This window comes from Bos indicus x Bos taurus, chromosome 14 (genome assembly GCF_003369695.1).
Source record: "Bos indicus x Bos taurus breed Angus x Brahman F1 hybrid chromosome 14, Bos_hybrid_MaternalHap_v2.0, whole genome shotgun sequence".
In the NCBI taxonomy this organism is placed as follows: domain Eukaryota; kingdom Metazoa; phylum Chordata; class Mammalia; order Artiodactyla; family Bovidae; genus Bos; species Bos indicus x Bos taurus.
The window spans coordinates 77,238,877-77,260,317 of NC_040089.1; the positions used below are offsets into that span (position 1 = coordinate 77,238,877).

At 43.4% G+C, this 21,441-nt stretch overlaps 1 protein-coding gene across 1 annotated transcript; it reads right to left on the reverse strand.

The window, feature by feature from the left end:
* Positions 1-1,983: 1,983 nt before the first annotated feature.
* On the reverse strand, positions 1,984-19,740 carry CA2 (carbonic anhydrase 2). The gene is made up of 7 exons (XM_027561625.1): positions 19,544-19,740; positions 18,142-18,339; positions 8,543-8,661; positions 8,021-8,113; positions 6,332-6,394; positions 4,067-4,222; positions 1,984-2,753 (listed from the first exon to the last, which is right to left on the reverse strand). Exons 1-7 carry the CDS (start codon positions 19,575-19,577, stop codon positions 2,634-2,636), a joined length of 783 nt encoding a protein of 260 aa, XP_027417426.1. The 5' UTR covers positions 19,578-19,740; the 3' UTR covers positions 1,984-2,633.
* Between the last annotated feature and the right edge of the window lie 1,701 nt (positions 19,741-21,441).

Here is a 21,441-nt window from a genome sequence, read left to right on the forward strand (position 1 = left end):
AAAAGAGCAATTCAAATATAGCTTAAAAATACAAACATACTAACACCAATTATGATATCCGTTAAAGTAAGGAGCCATTTAAAACTAACAGCTGTCCTTGGAGAAATAAATATAATCCAAATCCTCAATATTTATCTTTAACTTATTCTTTCCTGCTTCTCAACATTATCAGTGCTTCTCAAACTGAGGCTACCCAGGTCCCAGCAAGTACACCCGATAACTAGAGGTAACAATAAGCTGAAGGATAAACAATACCCCAGTGCCAATTTTATTAACTGCAATAAGCCAGTTGTAACATTTTATATTAAAAATAAACATAGCTATAATACAGAGTAAGATGGACATTTTGAATAAATTTTGTAAAACATGAAACTCTAAAGAAGTAATGATCTGCTCTGAACTGTGCCTAAGGAATTTTTCTGCTTTAAAGGAATATTTTGATGAAACATCTGAAAAGTACTGGAATAAAGTAGAATATTTGTCAAAGTGTTTCCAAAAAAAAGATCAAGAAAATAGTATCTCTTGATTACATGTATTTCTGGCTATGAGTGGTATACTGCTAAGTCGCTTCAGTCGTGTCTGACTCTGTGCGACCCCATAGACGGCAGCCCACGAGGCTCCCCTGTCCCTGGGATTCTCCAGGCAAGAACACTGGAGTGGGTTGCCATTTCCTTCTCCAATGCATGAAAGTGAAAAATGAAAGTGAAAAGTGAAAGTGAAGTCCCTGAGTCTTGTCCGACTCTTAGCGACCCCATGGACTGCAACCTACCAGGCTCCTCCGTCCATGGGATTTTCTAGGCAAGAGTGCTGGAGTGGGGTGCCACTGCCTTCTCCGATAAGTGGTATAAAATATCTTTATTACAAAATTTAGAGATCATTATACACCAAGAACATCATAACTCACTTATATATAGAACTCAGTGTTGATAAGTTTCTGCTTCAGCATATAACTGAAAACCAATATGTAAAAATATACACAAGTTAAAATTTTCATATTTAGAAGAGGCCCTCTGCAGTTCACCTGGAGTAGATTTAGTTTTAATTCATACACAATTCTGTTTAAGGTTGGCCTGTAGGTCCCCTACCCAAAACAATAAACAACAAATTAGAGAAGCCTTGTTCCAGGAAACTGAGTTAACAGACTCACTGGCTTAAACACACACACACAGGCTTAAAATGTATTATTTTCGACCACCTCCTATACACCAGACATTACGTCATATAATATGATCATCCTGGGTGTTATCCTCTCTTTACACCCAGGGTCATAGCAATTGAGAACAGCCGAGATTCAAAACAGACCATCAAACTCCAAAGTTTCTGATCTTTCTTTTACAGAAAACTCAGTTCTTTAGCAAAGCAGGTGAGAATGAGTTAGTGACTTCTCTGTCTCTGGTAACAAAGAAGTTTATTTTTTTCCCCTCGAAGTGTGGCACCTGAGTCATGAGTTAAACTTGGCTTCCCAGAGTAACTCATTAGCCAAACATCCCAGGGTCTGGGCATGGAGCTAAATCCAAGACAGCCACGGGAGCAGGAGACTGGCGTTTCATCTGTTCACCCTGCTTCCCACCTGGAGCAGGTATGATTCACCTTCTGAAGATTCAGATGACTCTCACTTCTGGGGACCACTGGGATTCTTCTTTTGAATAAAATGGATTTTTATTTTTATTTGCTGCATTTCCCAGGAGCATATGTTGATTCGGGAAGTCTCCCCTCCCCCTCCCGCTGTTCTAGTAACCACTTCCTCTCCTTTTTCAGGATCTACCCTCATGGAGATCACATGAGCCAGTGCTCAGAAAACTCACAAGAGCGCATGGCAAATACAGATAACCTTCAGGGTGTTTCCTTCTGTGGCGACTCTTGATTATGAGTAAGCCAATTATGATGGCTTATTATTTACAGTGAATTAATATGAATTAAAAAAGTATACATTTGCTCCTTCACCATTACCCACTGCCCAGCATAAAATAAAATAATCCAAGATAGAATTCCAGATTTTATTAGAGAATGTATCTAAAATACAATATTTATTAAGTTATGATATATTATTTGAATGGAAATATACTCTGTATTACAACTATAACAATTTTTATAGATAATTCATTTACATTGCTATAGTTCAAAAGTCACTAAATCATAGCATAATTAAGATACCATTGCTACAAATATATAAGAATTTAAAGTTTTTATTATACCATCTTGGAATCACAAACATTTATCTGATTTACATTACATAGGATCGAGACTATTTTACCTGATTTATATCACATAGTTCAATCTACCCTCGTATATAGATTTGCACTCAATCATCCTACCTTCCTATATTTTAAAAATAGCATTTTACTGAACCATTGTGAGTGCTCATTACCCCACATTCTGTGAGCAAAATCAAGGTTCTTATATTCTCTGTCACAGAAAGGCTACCATCATAAGCAAAGCACCAGTCACAGCAAATCTGTCAATCATGACAATTGGTCTAGGTTTTCACATTTTAGTAGTAAGTACGTCAGGTGAGAGACGAAGGGTCTAGAAGGCCAAACGCAAAGCAGCGAGGGGCCAGTTCACCAAGTGGACTTGTGCTAAGCTAAAGGGAGGCCCAAAGGCTGTCCCCTGGACACTGCCCCGGGGCCTTCTTATTTGGGGAAACCTCTGACTTGTCTGTTTTTCAGCGGCTGAGCCGGACGCCAGTTGGCCAACATCAGGAGTTCAGGCTCGCCCTCCGCGTTGAAGTTAAGAGTACGGAATTTCAACATCTAAAAGACAAAATTAAAGATGAAAAACATCAAAAATACAAGTTTCACTAGAGCATTCAACTATCGTGCTTGTGTTAAATCTTGAAATATATTTCCCAGTATTCACAGTCTCAGATGGCAATGTTCAAAATTTAATTTGATTCGCACCCACAGATATATAATCACATATAGATTACATCTATATATGTTTATACAACAAATTAATTTCCACAGAATAAATACAACATTTTGCTGTTATTTGAAGGAAATTTGCAATGAGCTTGTTTTTTCCTCTTTTAATTACATAATCAAACATCAAAAACCTATAAAATATTTCAGAGATGTAAAGTAATAATAACAATTCTAGATCCAAATTAAGGTTTTGTTTTCTGCCCCAGGGAAGATAAACAGCATGGGTACAATTAGATAAAGTGACTCCGGGGTGGAATGATGGCTGACATCTCTGCTTACATTTACAGAAGCACAGGATTAAATCTGCCCATGCTGGGATTTCCAATGCTTATCACTGGGTAGTTCTGATTTCCTTTTAAATTCGTGTGAGCTCCCAGCAGAGTGCCCTGACCCAGGCAGCCCTGCCCCAGTTCCCTCCTTCTCTGAGGCTGTTTCTGAAAGTGTCACTTCCCTTTCACTAAGCATGACTTGATCTCAACGAAGAGTGGTGGTTTGGGAAGTAGGGCAGCTGCCAGAGAATCAGATCCTGATCTCTTTGCCAAACAAAATTCCCTTGGTCACCTCCAAGGAAGTCAATTTCCGAGCAAGTCAACTACTGTTAACACACACAGCCACTGCACTGCAGCGCTCTGAACAGCACAAACTGTGCTCTGTAGGAGATGTGTGTCTGGTCTAAGCTGCTACAGCAACTCGGAGTGACTTTTAATAGGTGCTTTTTATCCAAGGGATGACTCTCAACTGTTAGAATTCAGGATGTATTCTGATGTAAATAAACCACAGTAAGCTCTTAGGTGAGTGACCCATTGGCTGGAAATGATCACCCATAGCTATGCACCCTTGAATATAAAATCTCTTTGTTCCAGGCTTCAGATTCCTCCTAATGCACACACACAAAAAGCATGTACTGGGTGACAGACACCTTTCTCAGGTAATCTTCGATGTTATCCGACTTCAGAGTAAAAAGAAAGAATTGCCTAAGGTTATGGTTCACAACAGCAAGTTCTTGTTGGGTGCTAACTACACCTGCTAAGCATTGTTGCTGCGCCTGGAGCAGCAGGAGGATTACAGCCCAGGTCTGTCTGCTTCCAAAGGTCCAGTCCTTTCGCCTGAACTAAGTGCTCCCCCGACTTGAGCAAACGGACCTGCTGACTGCTAACAGAGATGGGTTCTTTGAGCACGATCCAGGTCACGCTTTCGAGGAGAGGAGGGGTGGTCAGTGAGCCAGGGTAGGTCCAGTAGTCCAAGACGTTAGGAAGGAGGCTGCCCGGATCGAAGTTGGGGAAGTCGGTGCTCTTACCCTGGAACACAAGACAAAGACACGTGATCAGAGTCGGGGGGAGGGGGCGGGGACGCAGGAGAAGAGGCAACAGAAACATTCAACTTGGAGAGTCAAACACCTTCCTTTTTTTTTTAAAAGATACATTCCATATTCACCAGAAAACAGAATAAAAGAAATTAACAGAAGACATTCGACAGGGAAACTTAGATTAGCAGATATAAACAAGAGAACCTATCAATTTCACCCGTCCATTTGCTCATCTGTCCTCTCAAACAATCCCTTATCTTTTTCATTAAGTCATTAACTAATTTTAGCCGGTATTTAAAGTGAAACTGCTGCCACCGAAACGCTGCGATTTTAGGATGTAGGAACAGAACATGCAGACAGTCTCCTGGATGAGGAGGTAACTGTCCTGTTGTACCGTCTGATGGTTTGACCAGAACTGAAGAGCTGCATTTAGCTCTGGGCACCGCACTTTAGAGAAACAGAAGCAACAGCAAAGGGTTGTCCGAAGAGTGACAGGTCACTGCAGAGAGACAGTTGTCAGGTAAGACTAATTAAAGGGGACAGAGATAATGAGCTTGGGAGTAGGTGAGAGGCTGAGAGAAAACGGGCTCAAGCGAAGGAAGGTTTAGTTGGTTTTTTTGAGATGTAGTTGACATATAGTTTCAGGAATACAATGTAATGACTTAATATTTGAATATATTATCGAATGATCATAATAGGTCTAGTGAACATCTCTCAACATAAAACAGTTACAGAATTTTCTTTTCTTGGGATAAGAACTTTTAAACCTACTCTTAGCAACTTTCAAAGTGGCAATACAATGATATTAACTACAGTCACTACAGCATTGATTTTGATTTACTTGTAAGTCAATCCCAAAACGTCTTTATTTTATAACTGAAAATTTGTACATTTTGTCCCCTTTCAATCATTTTTGGCCCCCCACTCCCACTCTGGCAACCACCATCGATTCCCTGTATTTGTGAGCTGGTTTTGTATTTGTTTTCTTTGCTTATTTGTTTGATTCCACTAATTCATCTGGTATTTGTTTTTCTTTATCCGACTTATCTCACTTAGCCTAATGCTCTCAAGGTCCATCCATGTTCTCACAAATGGCATGATTTCATTCTCCTGTAGCTGAGTCCATTTTATCTGTCTGTCTGTGTCTTGAGCTTAGTCACTTCGGTCCTATCCAACTCTTTTGCAAGCCCAGGGACTGTAGCCCACCAGGCTCCTCTGTCCATGGGATTGGTTCTCCAGGCGAGAATACTGGAGTGGGTTGCCATGCCCTCCTCCAGGGGATCGTCCCGACCCAAGGATCAAACCCACGTCTCCTGCTTTGGCAGGCAGGTTCTTCACCCGCTGAGCCACCTGGGAAGCCCCCTCTATCTCTATCTACCTACCACGTCTTCTTTACCCATGCGCCTGTTATTGGATGCTCAGGCTCCTTCTGTCTTGGCTGTTGTAAATAAGCTGCAGTGAACATGGCGGGGGGTGCATATATCCTTCTGAATTAGTGTTGTAGGATCAGGTTTATTCTATACGAATCAAGGGAGTCAAGCTCAGGGTAACAGGTAAGCCTTTCAGAAGATAGATGCTGCTTTCATTTGAGGATGAGTTTGATAAAGCCAGGTTGCTGCTGCTGAAAGCCATATTTATAAGCAGATGCCCCATGACCTCAGCACATAGATTTAAACATGAATTGAAAGAGGCCTCAAAGCAGGACCTTACTCATCGTGTTCTCCATTGCATTTCCTAGACTAACAAAGTGGCCAGCATATAGTAAGTACTCAAGAAATATCTGCCTAATGAAGGGTGAATAACTGGATCAGGTGGTTCAGCCTCCTTGCAATCACAGTTTTCTCTGATTCTTGCATATGGATGTTCAAATGAAGCAAGATTAAATAAATACAAGTCCGAAAATTATACAAGCATTAGGATTAACTTTGGGATAAAGATTAAGTTACATAAACATATGAGCAACATGTTACCTTTATTAGGTGCTCATCTAAGCACCACTCATCAAACCGAGACTACCCAGCTTGAGCAAAAGAATTTTAAAAAATGAGTTGGGTATAGAAAATAGGTACCCTATGCAGGTGTCAAAAACACTGAACTGTACCTTTGTTTTAATAGAATCCAGCGCGTCAAGGACTTTCTGGAGGGCTGGGTTAGCATCACCAACCTACAGAAAGACACAAAGGACAAGGCAGCATATGCAGTTCGCACTACACCCTTTCTTGATTAGGGCAGCTCTAAGGTATAATTTCTCCAAATGGTGAAGCAAAAACCACCACTACCTACATGCCACCCATCAGTCTTAGTCTCATTTCCCTATTTTCACTAACAACCTGCTTCTGGCCCTGTGGTTCACCTGAAATTACCCTCTCAGATGTCACCAGTGACCTCCAACTGCCAAAGTCAACAACACTGTTCAAATGCTTGCGTTAAGCTTCATGTAGAATTTTGCACTATTGTCTTCCCTCCTTTGCCAAATCCCCCCTCTTTCGACCTTTCCTTCTGCCCTGCTGCTGCTGCTGCTGCTAAGTCACTTCAGTCGTGTCCGACTCTGTGCAGCCCCATAGACAGAAGCCCACCAGGCTCCCCTGTCCCTGGGATTCTCCAGGCAAGAACACTGGAGTGGGTTGCCATTTCCTTCTCCGATGCATGAAAGTGAAAAGTGAAAGTGAAGTCGCTGAGTCTTGTCCAACTCTTTGCGACCCCATGGACTTCGGCCTACCAGGCTCCTCAGTCCATGGGATTTTCCAGGCAAGAGTACTGGAGTGGGGTGCCAATGCCTTCTCTGTCCTTCTGCCCTCCAGCCTCCCAAATCTCCCTTGACTCCTGTATTCCCCATTGATCATTTAATCAGGGTCTTTCCTCCCAGTCTGCAGTTTCTCAGAGTTGCTTGATGAGCAGTGTTACCCCCTCTTCGTCAGGGTTTCCTTGCATAATTTCATAGACACTCGTAGTAGCTCAATTGGTAAAGAATCCACCTGAAATGCAGGAGACCCCGGTGCAATTCCTGGGTCGGGAAGATCCTCTGGAGAAGGGATAGGCTACCCACTCCAGTATTCTTGGGCTTCCCTTGTGGCTCAGCTGGTAAAGAATCTGCTGGCAAAGCGGGGGACCTGGGTTCTATCCCTGGGTTGGGAAGATCCCCTGTAGAAGGGAAAGGCTACCCACTCCAGTATTCTGGCCTGGAGATTCCATGGACTGTAGTCCACGGGGTCACAAAGAGTCGGACACGACTGAGCCACTTTCACTTCACTTGTCACTTGTGTGTGCAAATGTCACATTGACACAGGATTTCTAGAACCACGAATCTGCAGCCCGGACCTTCCTCCACTGGGTTTATAACTACCCAGGGGGCAGCTCAGTCGGTACGTCAAAGTCCTGCTGCCTGGATTCTGCAACATGGAGTCACTATCCTTCACTCCTCCAAAACCTGGTCTTAATTTATCATTCTCTATCATGGAATAGTACTACCCAGCTTAAGGCTGAATGAGAAAAAAAAAAGTACTAGTATTTATCCCAAGCACTGCTTTTTCTCATTTCATATTTCATGTGTAAACATCCTTCACATTTACATCCAAACAGTACCTAAGAAATACCTCTGGAATTGTCTTTTTGTCTCTATCTCCACTGCGGTTAGCAGATATGCAGGAAAATAAGCCCCTAAATACTTCAGAGCCAAAAGCATTTCCTAGGCTTTTTGTAGAATGTCCTATTTGTCATGAATGTTCTGTCCAGTTCATCTTTTTTGGAAACAGGCGGGGTGGGGGGGCGGAGAATTGGGCCATCAACTAACCTTCAAAAAAACACCCACAACAGCCAGTCCATCAGGCTGCTGTGCTGCTGTTCCAAAGTCCCCGTACTTGGTGTTCCAGTGAACCAGGTGTAGCTGAAGCAGAAGCACAGACAGCAAACGATTAACCCTGGTAAAAGCCTACACAGTTATCTCCATAGCTAGAGCTCACGAAAGAAAGCGAAAATGTGCATAATTATACATCGAAACTTGTATTTTAATTCTACTTGTCCACGACTTGGCATAAAAGCAAGCGATTCCTTCAACAACTCTAAGACAAAGCGTTGCATACCTTTGAGGAACGTTTATTTCTAGATTTTACATTAAAACACGATCCTCCAAGTTGAATTCATTTTCACGCAAACGGTGTTCTTAGGAGGTCTTACAGAAAGCTTTGTGGCATTAACCGTAACATCACAAATAAAGGTTATATGAAGCAAATATGAAGAGCCTTTGTAAAGAAAACGATTTGAGCTGAATTTACAAATTAAGCTTTTGAAAAAAAAAAAAAAAAGTGTATCTTACCTCGGCAGCATATTTCTTCCTATCCACAGTATGCTCAGAACCTTGGTCATCAGATGAGCCCCAGTGAAAGTGAAACTGAACCAATCTGTAAGTGCCAGTAAGAGGTCCATCTTTCAGCACTAAAATGAAAAAATATATATATATAATATATATGTGGGCTTGCCAGGTGGCGCTAGTGGGAAAGAACCCAACTGCCAATGCAGGAGACATAAGAGACGCGGTATTTTTGCCCGGAGAATCCCATGGACAGAGGAGCCTGGTGGCTCACACACACTTACACACCCACAAACTTATCCGTACACACGTGGGGCACACACACCACTGAATGTCACAATCTTCAATCTCCTTTTATAGTACTAAATCTATGCCTGAAGCAGCATCTTCACTCTGTGAAAATTAAATCTAGACTTGGGCTTAGTTTGCAGAGCTGAATGGAATCATTTCAACTGCTGTTATTTTTTTTTTTCTTTTACTTGTACTAACTGAAAGGATGGATGCTTTTCCCATCTGTTTTCTGAGCACAGGACACTTTCCTTCCAGGTTTGTTTTGAAGTCAGAGGTTCAGGTTTCAGAGAGAGGAGATTTCCAGGGCACTGTGAATTCTTCTGTGAATCAGTGAGGAGGCGCTGGCAGCAGCCCTCCAATGCTGGGCCATCACACACCTGCAAACTCAGGAACCTCTGCTCTGACTCGGCCCAGAGAGCAACCTTCAGCCCCCTTCGCCGACCTCTGATACCACTTCTCACTAGAATTTGTGAAACAATAAGCATGCCAACAAAGGTCCGTTTAGTCAAGGCTATGGTTTTTCCTGTGGTCATGTATGGATGTGAGAGTTGGACTATAAAGAAAGCTGAGTGCCAAAGAATTGATGCTTTTGAACTGTGGTGTTGGAGAAGACTCTTGAGAGTCCCTTGGACTGCAAGGAGATCCAGCCAGTCCATTCTGAAGGAGATCAGCCCTGGGATTTCTTTGGAAGGACTGATGCTAAAGCTGAAACTCCAGTACTTTGGCCACCTCATGCAAAGAGTTGACTCATTGGAAAAGACTCTGATGCTGGGAGGGATTGGGGGCAGGAGGAGAAGGGGACGACAGAGGATGAGATGGCTGGATGGCATCACTGACTCGATGGACGTGAGTTTGAGTGAACTCCGGGAGTTGGTGATGGACAGGGAGGCCTGGTGTGCTGCGGTTCATAGGGTCGCAAAGAGTCGGACACAACTGAGCGACTAATCTGAACTGAAGCATTCCCTTGATCTTAAAATCAATTCTTCTCTACAAGTTTCCCCAGTTCTTTAGAATTTGGATTGTGTGCTTGCTCCTCAGTCATGTCCGATTCTTAGTGACTCCATGAACCATAACCCTTCAGGCTCCTCTGTCCATGTGACTCTCCAGGCAAGAATACTGGAGTGGGTTGCCATGCCTCCTCCAGGGAATCTTCCCAACACAGGCATCGAGCCCAGGTCTCCTGCGTTGCAGGCAGAGTCCTCACCGTCTGACCCACCAGGGAGCCAGTTTGGATTGTCACTTCTACTATTTAGCTTTATACTTAAAATGTTCTATTTAGACTCTGACTAAATTGGCTCATCTGTAAAATGGATACCTTCAATTATTTATTCACTAAGAATTGATTGATCATCACAGGCTGATCATCTGTGAGATACAGTGCATAGTGCTTTCTTAAAATTCTAACTTTAATAACTATCCCATGATTCTGGTATTAGTGTAACCTTGTTACACTTAAATTCATACTAGAGATCACACTCTTAGACAGCAGTCTATCTGTAGATAATTAAGGAGCTGTGTCTTAAGGGAGGATTAAAATAGTAATAAACCACTGTTTTCCCCATGCCCTCCAAAAAGCTTTTACTTAATTTATATGTATTAATGGGATTTAACTGATATATCTATGACATATTTATAAGCTATGACAAACTGAGACAGTATGTTAAAAAGTAGAGACATCACTTTGCTGACAAAGGTCTGTACAGTCAAAGTTATGGTTTTTTCCAGTAGTCATGTATGGATGTGAGAGGTGGACCATAAAGAAGGCTGAGTGCTGAAAAATTGATGCTTTTGAATGTGGTGTTGGAGAAGACTCTTGAAAGTCCCTTGGATTGCAAGATAAAATCACTCAGTCCTAAAGGAAATCAACCCTGAATATTCATTGGAAGGACTGATGCTGAAGCTGAAACTCCAATACTTTGGCCACCTGATGCGAAGAGCCGACTCATTGGAAAAGACCCTGATGCTGGGAAAGATTGAGGGCAAAAGTAGAGTGCAGCAGAGGATAAGATGGCTAGATATTATCACTGACTCAATGGACATGAATTTGAGCAAACTCTGGGAGCTGGTAAAGGACAAGGAAGCCTGGCGTGCTGCAGTCCGTGGGGTCACAAACAGTCGGACACGATTTAGTGACTGAACTGCAACAAACCGACATACTTAAAAGCTTTTAAAATTAGGGTAGTTCTACTGCTTCAGTTTTATTTCTCTAGAACTGGAAATAGAACCCCTTTTGCCGTAAGTGAATTTTATTAGTTGGGGCTTATAATTCTGCAGAGTAATGAGTCCAAGATAACTTCAGCTTGGCTGAAAACCAAGGGACAAGGTCTTCATGATAAAGTTTGTTTGGACAACTTCACCTAATACGCTTAACTGGTAGCAGCACACGTTCATCTCGTCAAAGAAAAGATAAAGCTGCTGGAAGATATCTAGGCGGCTGGGCCCTTCTGTGGCTCCTGATACAACCTCTGGCTGACAGCTCTGCCTTACAATAGGCCAGGAGAAGAAAAGAATTTGTTTAAAAAAAAGAGAGAACATTAAAATGGTGTTATAACCATACACAAAAATAAACTCAAAATGGATTAAAGATCTAAACGTAAGACCAGAAACTATAAAACTCCTAGAGAAGAACATAGGCAAAACACTCATAAATCACAGCAGGATCCTCTATAACCCATCTCCCAGAATATTGAAAATAAAAGCAAAAATAAACAAATGGGAACTAATTTAAAGTAAAAGCTTTTGCACAACAAAGGAAACTATAAGCAAGGTGAAAAGACAGCCTTCAGAATGGGAGAAAATAATAGCAAATGAAGCAACTGACAAACAATTAATTGCAAAAATATACAAGCAACTCCTATAGCTCAAGTCCAGAAAAACAAATGACCTAGTCAAAAAATGGGCCAAAGAACTAAACAGACATTCCTCCAAAGAAGACATACAGATGGATAACAAACACATGAAAAGATGCTCAACATCACTCATTATCAGAGAAATGCAAATCAAAACCACAATGAGGTACCATCTCATGCCAGTCAGAATGGCTGCTATCAAAAAGTCTACAAGCAATAAATGCTGGAGAGGGTGTGGAGAAAAGGGAACCCTCTTACACTGTTGGTGGGAATGCAAACTAGTACAGCCACTATGGAGAACAGTGTGGAGATTCCTTAAAAAACTGGAAATAGAAATGCCATACGACCCAGCAATCCCACTGCTGGGCAAACACACCGAGGAAACCAGAACTGAAAGAGATAGGTGTACCCCAATGTTCATCGCAGCACTGTTTATAATAGCCAGGACATGGAAGCAACCTAGATGTCCATCAACAGACGAATGGATAAGAAAGCTGTGGTACATATACACAATGGAGTATTACTCAGACATTAAAAAGAATACATTTGAATCAGTTCTAATGAGGTGGATGAAACTGGAGCCTATTATACAGAGTGAAGTAAGCCAGAAAGAAAAACACCAATACAGTATACTAACGCATATATATGGAATTTAGAAAGATGGTAACAATAACCCTGTATACGAGACAGCAAAAGAGACACAGATGTATAGAACCGTCTTTTGGACTCTGTGGGAGAGGGCGAGGGTGGGACGATTTGGAAGAATGGCATTGAAATATGTATATTATCATATGTGAAATGGATTGCCAGTCCAGGTTAAATGCATGATACAGGATGCTTGGGGCTGGTGCACTGGGATGACCCAGAGGGATGGTATGGGGAGGGAGGTGGGAGGGGGGTTGAGGATGGGGAACACATGTACACCCGTGGTGGATTCATGTCGATGGATGGCAAAACCAATACAATATTGTAAAGTAATTAGCATCCAATTAAAATAAATCAATTTATATTAAAAAATAAAAAGAAAGTTCAATGAAAAAATAAATAAATTTTAAAAAATGGTGCTATATTACTGATCTATTAAGAAACATGAATTTGGATGTATTCAGATAAAATCACATCTCTTAAAACTTTTAAAAACTTACTGTAAAAGTGCTTTTTTAAAATCTGATAATAAAGAAAGAATTAAAGAATTATCCTTATACCCCCCAAATAGACTTTTTCCAAGATGAAAATATAATTCATAACTATATATACCCTTAAAAAATACATGTTTATAAAGATTTAGAATTAGGCAAGAGAAATATGAACTTTTATTATATAAGGCTTTCTAATACTAAAAAAAAAAGAAATGCCTGAGTGTTCAATGATTAAACACTTTCAGGACTAGTCTACTATTACCAGACATATCTGTTTCAGCTTCTGTTAAAATAAAACTATGTTACTATGTAGCTGAGAAGTCCACTGTAAACAGTGTATACTCGGTCGCTCAGTCATGTCCAACTCTTTGCGACCCCATGGACTGTAGCCCACCAGGCTCCCCTGTTGATGCGATTCTCCAGGCAAGAATACTGGAATGGATTGTCATTTCCTTCTCCAGGGGATCTTCCCAATCCAGGGATCAAACCAGAGTCTCTCGGGTCTCCTGCCTTGGCAGGTGGATTCTTTACCACTAGCACCGCCTGGGAAGCCCCTACTGTAATGAGGAAAGGTGTTAGCGTGTTAGTCACTCAGTCAACTGTAGCCCGCCAGGCTCCTCTGTCCATGAGATTCGCCAGGTAAGAATGCTGGAGTGGCTTGTCATCTCCTTCTCCAGGGGAAGGAATGTCATTTCCAACTCCATACGGTCTATGGGGTTGCAAAGAATCAGACACGACTGAGCGACACACACACTCATAAAGGCAGCGTGCATCTTTTCACTTGAGAAATAGGAAAGACGAGATTCAAGACGAGGAACTCGCACAGTATCCTGGGTCTACTTACTCTTTTACTTAATTTGATTGCTCCATGCCATTTTCTAAACTACTCCACTTTAAAAACTCCTTTTTCTAATGAAAAAATAGTTTTAAAGAATAGCAGAAATTGCTGACTGCGTTTTTTCCCCTATGGAAAAATCCAGTGATTTTTGTGTGTAGAATCCATCATCCGTTGTACCACAGAAATGTGTTCCACAAGCAATGGAGATACATGAATGGGGTTTTCTACTCTAAGACCCAATGTCCTGTTCAAGACGCCTCCAAACTTCATTTAAATCCAAACTGCAAAATCAAGAGCCTGAGAAGATTTTAACTTCCATGATCTTCCATCAGTTATACGTACTCTATATAAAACACAACAGAAGCACTAAATGTAATATTATCATCTGTCCTCTTATATATGTTACTTATGTAAATTATGTTACTTGTGAAAGATTCATTTTAGTAATATTGAAATAAATTAGCTACTAATACAAATTAAAAGCTATAAATGTAACATTAACATTTTTTCCTTCTTAATCACTTTAATATTACTTAATATAAGATGTGAGGGCTTCCCTGGTGGCTCAGCTGGTAAAGAATCTGCCTGCAATGCGAGAGACCCAGGTTCAATTCCTGGGTTGGGAAGATCCTCTGGAGAAGGAAATGGCAACCCATTCCAGTATTCTTCCCTGGAGAATCCCATGCAGAGGGGAGCCTGGAGGGCTACAGTCCATGGTGTCACAAAGAGTCAGGCATGACTGAGCTACTAACATGCATACATATAATATAAGATACATCCAGATAAACTACAGACCTTATTGAATGTCAATAATCTCTCTTAAATTCAAAATATAAATAAACTATTCCTAATAATCCTTAGTTTAAAATTTAAGGGATTCCTATTAATGAAGTAAATAGTCTATTAAAAAACACATTCTAGCAGGTGAATAATCATTTCTATGAAGAATCTGAAAATCTATTTTGGGGTTTTGGCAGTGGTCAGCCATTCTAGGGCTACCTGCTAAGGTTAAAAAAGCAAGTGTCAGTAGAGACAAATCTGAGGGAAACATGCCCATATTCCATTTCTTTTTCAGTAGTGAGATGTTTAGCTGTTACTTTCACTAACATAACCACAATGAAGACAGAAGGGAACAGCAGTTTTTAGTTTCAGGTTTATGGCCATTATTTGACAGCTTTTTTTTTTTTTTAAAGTAACCCTTTGACATGAACACAATTAAATACGGGGTCTAGAATGCTTTAGTCTATCTTACAGAAGCTCACAATGACTGTCCATGGGTTGGCCCAATAATTCGAGCTCTGGTTTTCAATATTTGCCTCTAACTTTGCAATACAGTAGGAGAGTTTTAAACTCATTAGTAAAAGTTAATAAGTTAGCAGGAGTTAATAATTTGACTACTATTCTTTTCTTCCCAGATAAAGAATGTAATAAAAGATCTCAAACGGGGAGAGTTATTTTTTAATAATTTAAAAAACCTAACAGGATTAACATTTTTTCATTAATTTCAGGTGGTTTCTTTTTAATGGCAGAAGATTGAGGAGAGCTTGAACCCAAGTTCCTAGTTAAAGCCTATTAACTCCATATTTAAAAAGAATTCTCGCAAGCTTAAACATAACAATAAATTCTACCAATTCAGTTCATTATCCCCAAGAATTTAAGTTTGGGTATAAGAACATTTAGGATATATCCGAAAATCTGAGCCTATGAAAAGTTCTTGAAGACTGATATCTCACTGGGTTGCGGGGGAGGGGAGTAAATGAACTGAAGCATTTAAATATAGAAAATAAAGGATATCTTAAAATATTAACACAATGAAAATAATTCCTAATAGAAAGAGATGATAAACTACAGATTTTAAAAAACTGAATGACCAAAATGAAAAATTATTTTTAGACTTAGAACAGAAAAGTATATCAGTTTTTAAAAGTATGGCATGGGTATGAACACACTAAATGTTAACTATGACTGTCATTTAAAGATTCTTATTCAATTTCCATTTTTAAGCGGTTGCCATGTAGTCTCATTCCAACAAACTAGGAAGGAGACGACTAGCAATTAACCTAAACTCTTGAGCATTCTGTTTCTTCATGTTTATTTTAAGTGGGTTTGACTAGAGTATCTCCTCTGTGTTCCAACTTGAGAGTCTAGGATCTTAAAAAAGTCCAAAGGGTGTTTCTCTGCATGCTATCTTTGGTTTTATTTTCTCTATCCTGTAGATGTGTTTTCCCTTAACATCAACATTTAATATATTCATATTCTAGAGGAAAATGCTTCCTTGTTTAATCAAAACACCTGCAAATGCTGACGAGGTACCAGGCAAAATTACAAAGGAGTCTTTCACCTGTAAAGGAGAACAAGCCTCTCGAGCATTCATTCCTCTTGTTTTTACTGTACCTCCCGCCTGGCTCTCTCAAGTCCTCCTTGTTTCCTGCTTCATTTTTGCTGGGAGTCTCCTCCAAAAGGCTGAAATCCCTCAAGCCTCATCCTTTAAGCTCAAACCTTATTCACCCTGAAAAGTCTTTTCTGACTTGCTCGGGCCAACTCCAAACCTGCTTTCCATGTTTCCTTGGAATACCTTCTTGTTGCACCCACCAAAGTGACTGTCAGCATCTATTGCTCTTGTCTTCCTACTTGACGCATCCCCAGCACGGGCTCAGGGAAGGCGAGCAAGGGACCATGGCTCCATCCTGACCTCCGGGTGCCTGGCTTGTCTTACATAAAGGTGGCGCTAGTGAGATTTTTCTTTTCTTTTATAAAAACTAAGTGAATAATGGGGTCGCTAAGAGTCGGACACGACTGAGCGACTTCACTTTTACTTTTCACTTTCATGCATTGGAGAAGGAAATGGCAACCCATTGCAGTGTTCTTGCCTGGAGAATCCCAGGGATGGGGGAGCCTGATGGGCTGCCGTCTATGGGGTCGCAGAGTCGGACACGACTGAAGCGACTTAGCAGCAGCAGCAGCAGCAAGTGAATAATACATCTGTCTCTAAAGACATGGACTTGAGCCTCTATCTGAACCACTTGGTTTTCATCTGTTTCACAATCAAACACAGCCAGTTGCTTTAGTAATGTGTGTGTTATTCACCGGCAGAAACAGTTAGAAAAAGGTAGCTAGCTCTCATCAGTTATTGCTCATGTAGAAATCCATCAGAACTGGGCATACTCATGGTAAAACATATTACTATGTAATAATGTCATATGTAAAATCAGTCCATAGTTTAACATAATAACTGGCATGTTTGGAAAAATACAGAAGTGTTATAAGACTTCAAAATATCATCAAGTGGTAAGAAGTAATTTTACAGCAATTTAAAAACTTTACTTTTTTCTCTTTAATAAATTCTATTCATTTGCTACCGTGAAAAAAAAAAAAAAAGTTTACATCAGAGGTGCAATAGCTACAGCTCTTACCTAACAAAGGCAGCCAAGTGGTGTGAAGAGCTGACAAGAGCAATGGCCATTTACCGAGGAATCTTAGGTGCCAAGCACTGGGCTTTATATATCTGTCCCATTTAATCCTTCCGCTGTAATAGATACTCCAATTTTACAGAGAGGAGGAAGAAGAAGAATTTTTTCAAAACTGTACTGAATACATCGGATAGCTACCAAAAAAGGCAAGGCACCTCGACTCTAATGATTCTAATTACATTCATATACTAGTACTGCAGGTCATTAGGCGAACACTTTGACAGTGTTACTGAACGCTGGATCCGTCTTTTCTCCTTCTGCGCAAGGCTCCACACCCCCCCAGGCCCACACCACCACACATAACGTGTTTGTAGCACCGTTTTCTCAGGGCCCTTCAGAGGAAAGCACTCGGGAAAACAGGGCACTGGCCAAGAAATCAACCAGTGGGCGTAGAAGGCTGCTACTGTGTCTGAAGGGGATTGTTCTCCGACTTCTAAGCAAGAAAAAAACAATAAAAAGAAGCAGCAGTCAAGAGTGTTCTGTAAACAGCACGACTACAAATACATTATGCTAATTGGTTTTGTCAGCCAGGGACCAGGTATGTCCACCAACTCTAAAACATCTTCATTTATGGAATGAACTTCTGGGTGGATACCGAGATACACAGCCACCTTTATCACACTGGCCCAAGGCTGAGAAAATATTCACAAACACAGTGTTTCTGAGAATTTCAAGATTTTAAAGTAGCAGGTTTTCATCGCTCTTCTGCATGCTACCTTGAAGACCAATCCTAAAAAGTTCAGTTTTTGCAAGTCTCCTCATTGCTGATCTCTATCGCCAAGGGGCCCTGCCTTTTTTTGACTTTTCTCAGGCACAGCACAGTTATTCAATGCCCTACCTAGAAACGGGGAATCCGACAGGGAGAAACAGCCCCTGCCACTGCAAAGAAATTAGCCTGCTTCCCAGAGGCTGAAATCCAACGAAGATGATCAGAGTGTAGTATTAAGGGGGGGTCCTGCGCCTGTTAAGCTGGGAAAAGAGCTGCTACTGACACACAAGTTATTTTATAAACACTGACCTGCTTTGTCCTGGGAGTCGTCATACTCCACGTTAAAAGAGTGACCATTGTTGACCATTCTCCGCGAAGTTGCTTCCCCATAGACAAGGGCCAGAGGCTTCAAAGCAGGATCCTGAACGACGGCCTTGGTGTCGATGTCAACGGGTGACTGGCGCTCTCCGTTGGCAATGGGAAAGTCCTTATGCCAGTGTTCGGGGCCTGGGATTGAGCAGAGATGTGTGAACCCCCCACAATGTGGGGAAGGGCACACCCCAACTCCGGGGATAGGGCAATGATTCTTGGACCTGCTTGGCTCCATTTCTGGCGATACCACTTCACAGCTGAATACAAGGTGGCGCTAGTGGTAAAGAACCCGCCTGCCAATGCAGGAGACTTGAGTTCGATCCCTGGGTCAGGAAGATCCCCTGGAAAAGGGCTCGGCAACCCACTCCAGTATTCCTGCCTGGAGAATCCCATGGACAGAGGAGCCTCACGGGCTACAGTCTATGGGGTCGCAAAAAGTAGGACACGACTGAAATGCAACCTTTGGGAAAACATTTGATCTGTACCTTAGTTTTTCCCTCTGTATTATGGGGTACAGTAGCATCTGGCTTAGAGGTTGGCATGAGAACATCAATCCATGTAATGCTTTTAGAACAAGCAGTGAGCGTCACATACATGTTAGCTATTTTTATGTTTCTTTTACTGAAACTGAGCACCTGACCCTGGGTTTGTGATTAGGATTTGAATGAGCAAGCTTCCTAAAGACACTCCCGCAGAGGGATATTCCTTCCTCGGTTCTGCCAGAGGCAAGGACTGAGTCACCGCCCCGCCAGCCCCCTCGCCTTGAAGGGTCGGGATCTCCATCACCTGACGAGCCCCAGACCCCGCAAGACGCTCAGAGATGCGCCAGACACATGTGCTCCTACGTCCGCTGGCCTGGGGGAACCCAGACCTGTGGCCCCGAAAAAACCGGGTTCCTGGGGACCTCCTGACCTCAGAAGTCAAGAAATCAGGAAAACTCAGAAGTCGGCGCAAAGGACTCAAACCACCAGCCCAGGAAAACGCCCCGGGAACAGTTCATGCTGAGAATCTTAGCCACAGGTGGTGCTAAGGATGAAGCGGGCGGCAGGGGGTTAGGGGGGAGAGGGGATGAAGACGGTGGGAGGGGGGAGTCTCCTAATTTCTCTGCGATCAACGACCAAAGTGTTTCGCTGCACCCCTTCCTAGCGTCCTCTTGGGTCGGGACAGGGTGGTGATTGACCCGAGAGGGGCCGCGCGCGGGTCCCGCGGCGATGCGCGTCCCCCTTCCCGGCCCGGTGCGGGGCGCAGGGCTTCCTCCACAGCGGCCTGGGGCCCCGCGCCAGGGGGGCGCGCCCGGGGGCCCCGCGCCGAGGGGCGCGTCGGGGGGCTCTGCACTCACCGTTGTGCTTGCCGTATCCCCAGTGATGGGACATGGTCGCGCCGGGGTCCGGGGTCTGCTGCTCAGGTGCCCGCGCCGTGTGTCGGCGGGCCGCGCCGTCGCCGGCTCTTATAGGCGCCCGCCACCTTCGCGCGTGGGGGCGGCCCCGGGGTGGGGGCCCCGGGCGGCCCCGGGCGGAGCGGGGAGGAGGGCGCGGGCGGAGGTGCGCTCCGCGCGCTCGGGGCGGGCCGGGCGGGCTTGGCTCCGGGGGCGGGGAGAGCGCCCTGCCGGCGGGGCGCTACGCCAGGTTCCGGGGCTCCGCTCGGGCCGCCCGGCTTCCCTCGGCGCGGGCGCGGGCGCGGGGCGGCCGCGAGGCTCCGCGCTCCCCGCGCGGACTGGGCTGCGGAGCGTCTGCGCGCGCCCCGTCCCCCCGCGGGGCGCAGACCGCTCGGGCCCCGGCTCCTCTCCGCCCGCGCCCCCTTTGTGAGCGCACCCCCGGCCCCCGCGCCCTGCCGCCCCGCCCCATCGGCCCCGCCCGCGCCGCGGCCCCCAGCCCCGGGGGGCTCGCCGCTCGGGGTCCCGGCCCTGCGCCCGCTAGCGGGGCGGGGAGCGTGACCTTGGGGCGGACGGAGCTGCGGTCCTGGAGGGGCGCGGAGGGCCGGGCGCCGCGCGCCCCCTGCCGGACGGCCGTGAGCGCACCGAGGAGGAGGGCGGTCTCCCGCAGAGTCCGCACCGAGGCAAGCGTGCTTCTCCATCAGTCCCTCAGTCGTGTCCGAGTCTCTGCGACCCCATGGACCGCAGCACGCCAGGCCTCCCTGTCCATCACCAACTCCTGGAGTTTACCCAAACTCATGTCCATTGAGTCGGTGATGCCATCCAACCATCTCATCCTCTGTCGTCCCCTTCTCCTTCCGCCCTCAGTCTTTCCCAGCATCAGGGTCTTTCCCGTGAGTCAGCTCTTCGCATCAGGTGGCCAAAGTATTGGAGCTTCAGCTTCAGCATCAGTCTTTCCAATGAACATTCTGGACTGATTTCCTTTGGGCACATGCATGGAAGAGGGCCATTTCCTTGAGAACTGACAAGGTGTCATATGGATACCCTGACATCTCTTCCTACCTCCTTTCTTCTCTTTAAAAAATTAACTTGGGGTCGGGGTGGAGGGAGATTACCTAGGCGAGTAAATACTGATTTAAAGCAATCAAGACTTCTAAAGAATCACTCTTCTAACAGGAATTGGGTAAAAGAATTTCTTGCAAAAAGATGAGAACTTGCAAAAAGGTGAAAACTCGGAAGTTGGCTGCCAAAGAAAACTTGGCATCTGGCATACCTAAGAATCAATTCAAAGAAATTTAACAGGATATTTTTTGAGGCAAGGCAACATTATGGCTTTTCTGGGCCTTAGGCGTTTTGCCTTTATGGATCCCTTCTTCGTAAACACACACACACACACACACACACACACAAGGGCATACATACACAAAATATTAATATTTTAATATTATGTATTTTAAACATTTTTTGATATATATGTTCATTTTTTTCTTCTGGTTTTAAAAGAAAACATTTTCATGGATATCTAAAAGTACTGTGGGCCTGAAGCTCTGTTTCCTAGTACCTAATGCATAAGTCAGGACTGTTTTCTGGTGGGAGCAGATTTCATTTCCCTCAAGGGGCCTTGCCACAAAAAGAGGAGAAGGATTTTCTGTCCTGTGGATCGCTGTGATCTTTGAGAGCATAGTATTAGAGTTAACGTTGGGGAAGCTGACACAGTTTTACACAATCCTATCAGCCTAAACATCATACTACTTATACAGATAAATAAAAAGATAAATTATAATATTAGTGCAAACTTTTGCAATATTGATCTCAAAAGTTATTACTTGCTATTTATTTCAGTCAATTCCACACAAACAAATACG

Coding starts and splice junctions, on each gene's coding strand:
- CA2 (XM_027561625.1), bottom strand. CDS start 19,577: ATGTCCCATCACTGGGGATACGGCAAGCACAACG. Junction 8,114..8,542: donor GGAAGAAATATGCTGCCGAG/GTAAGATACACT, acceptor CTTCTGCTTCAG/CTACACCTGGTTCACTGGAA. Junction 2,754..4,066: donor TCTCTGTTAGCAGTCAGCAG/GTCCGTTTGCTC, acceptor TTTGTCTTTTAG/ATGTTGAAATTCCGTACTCT.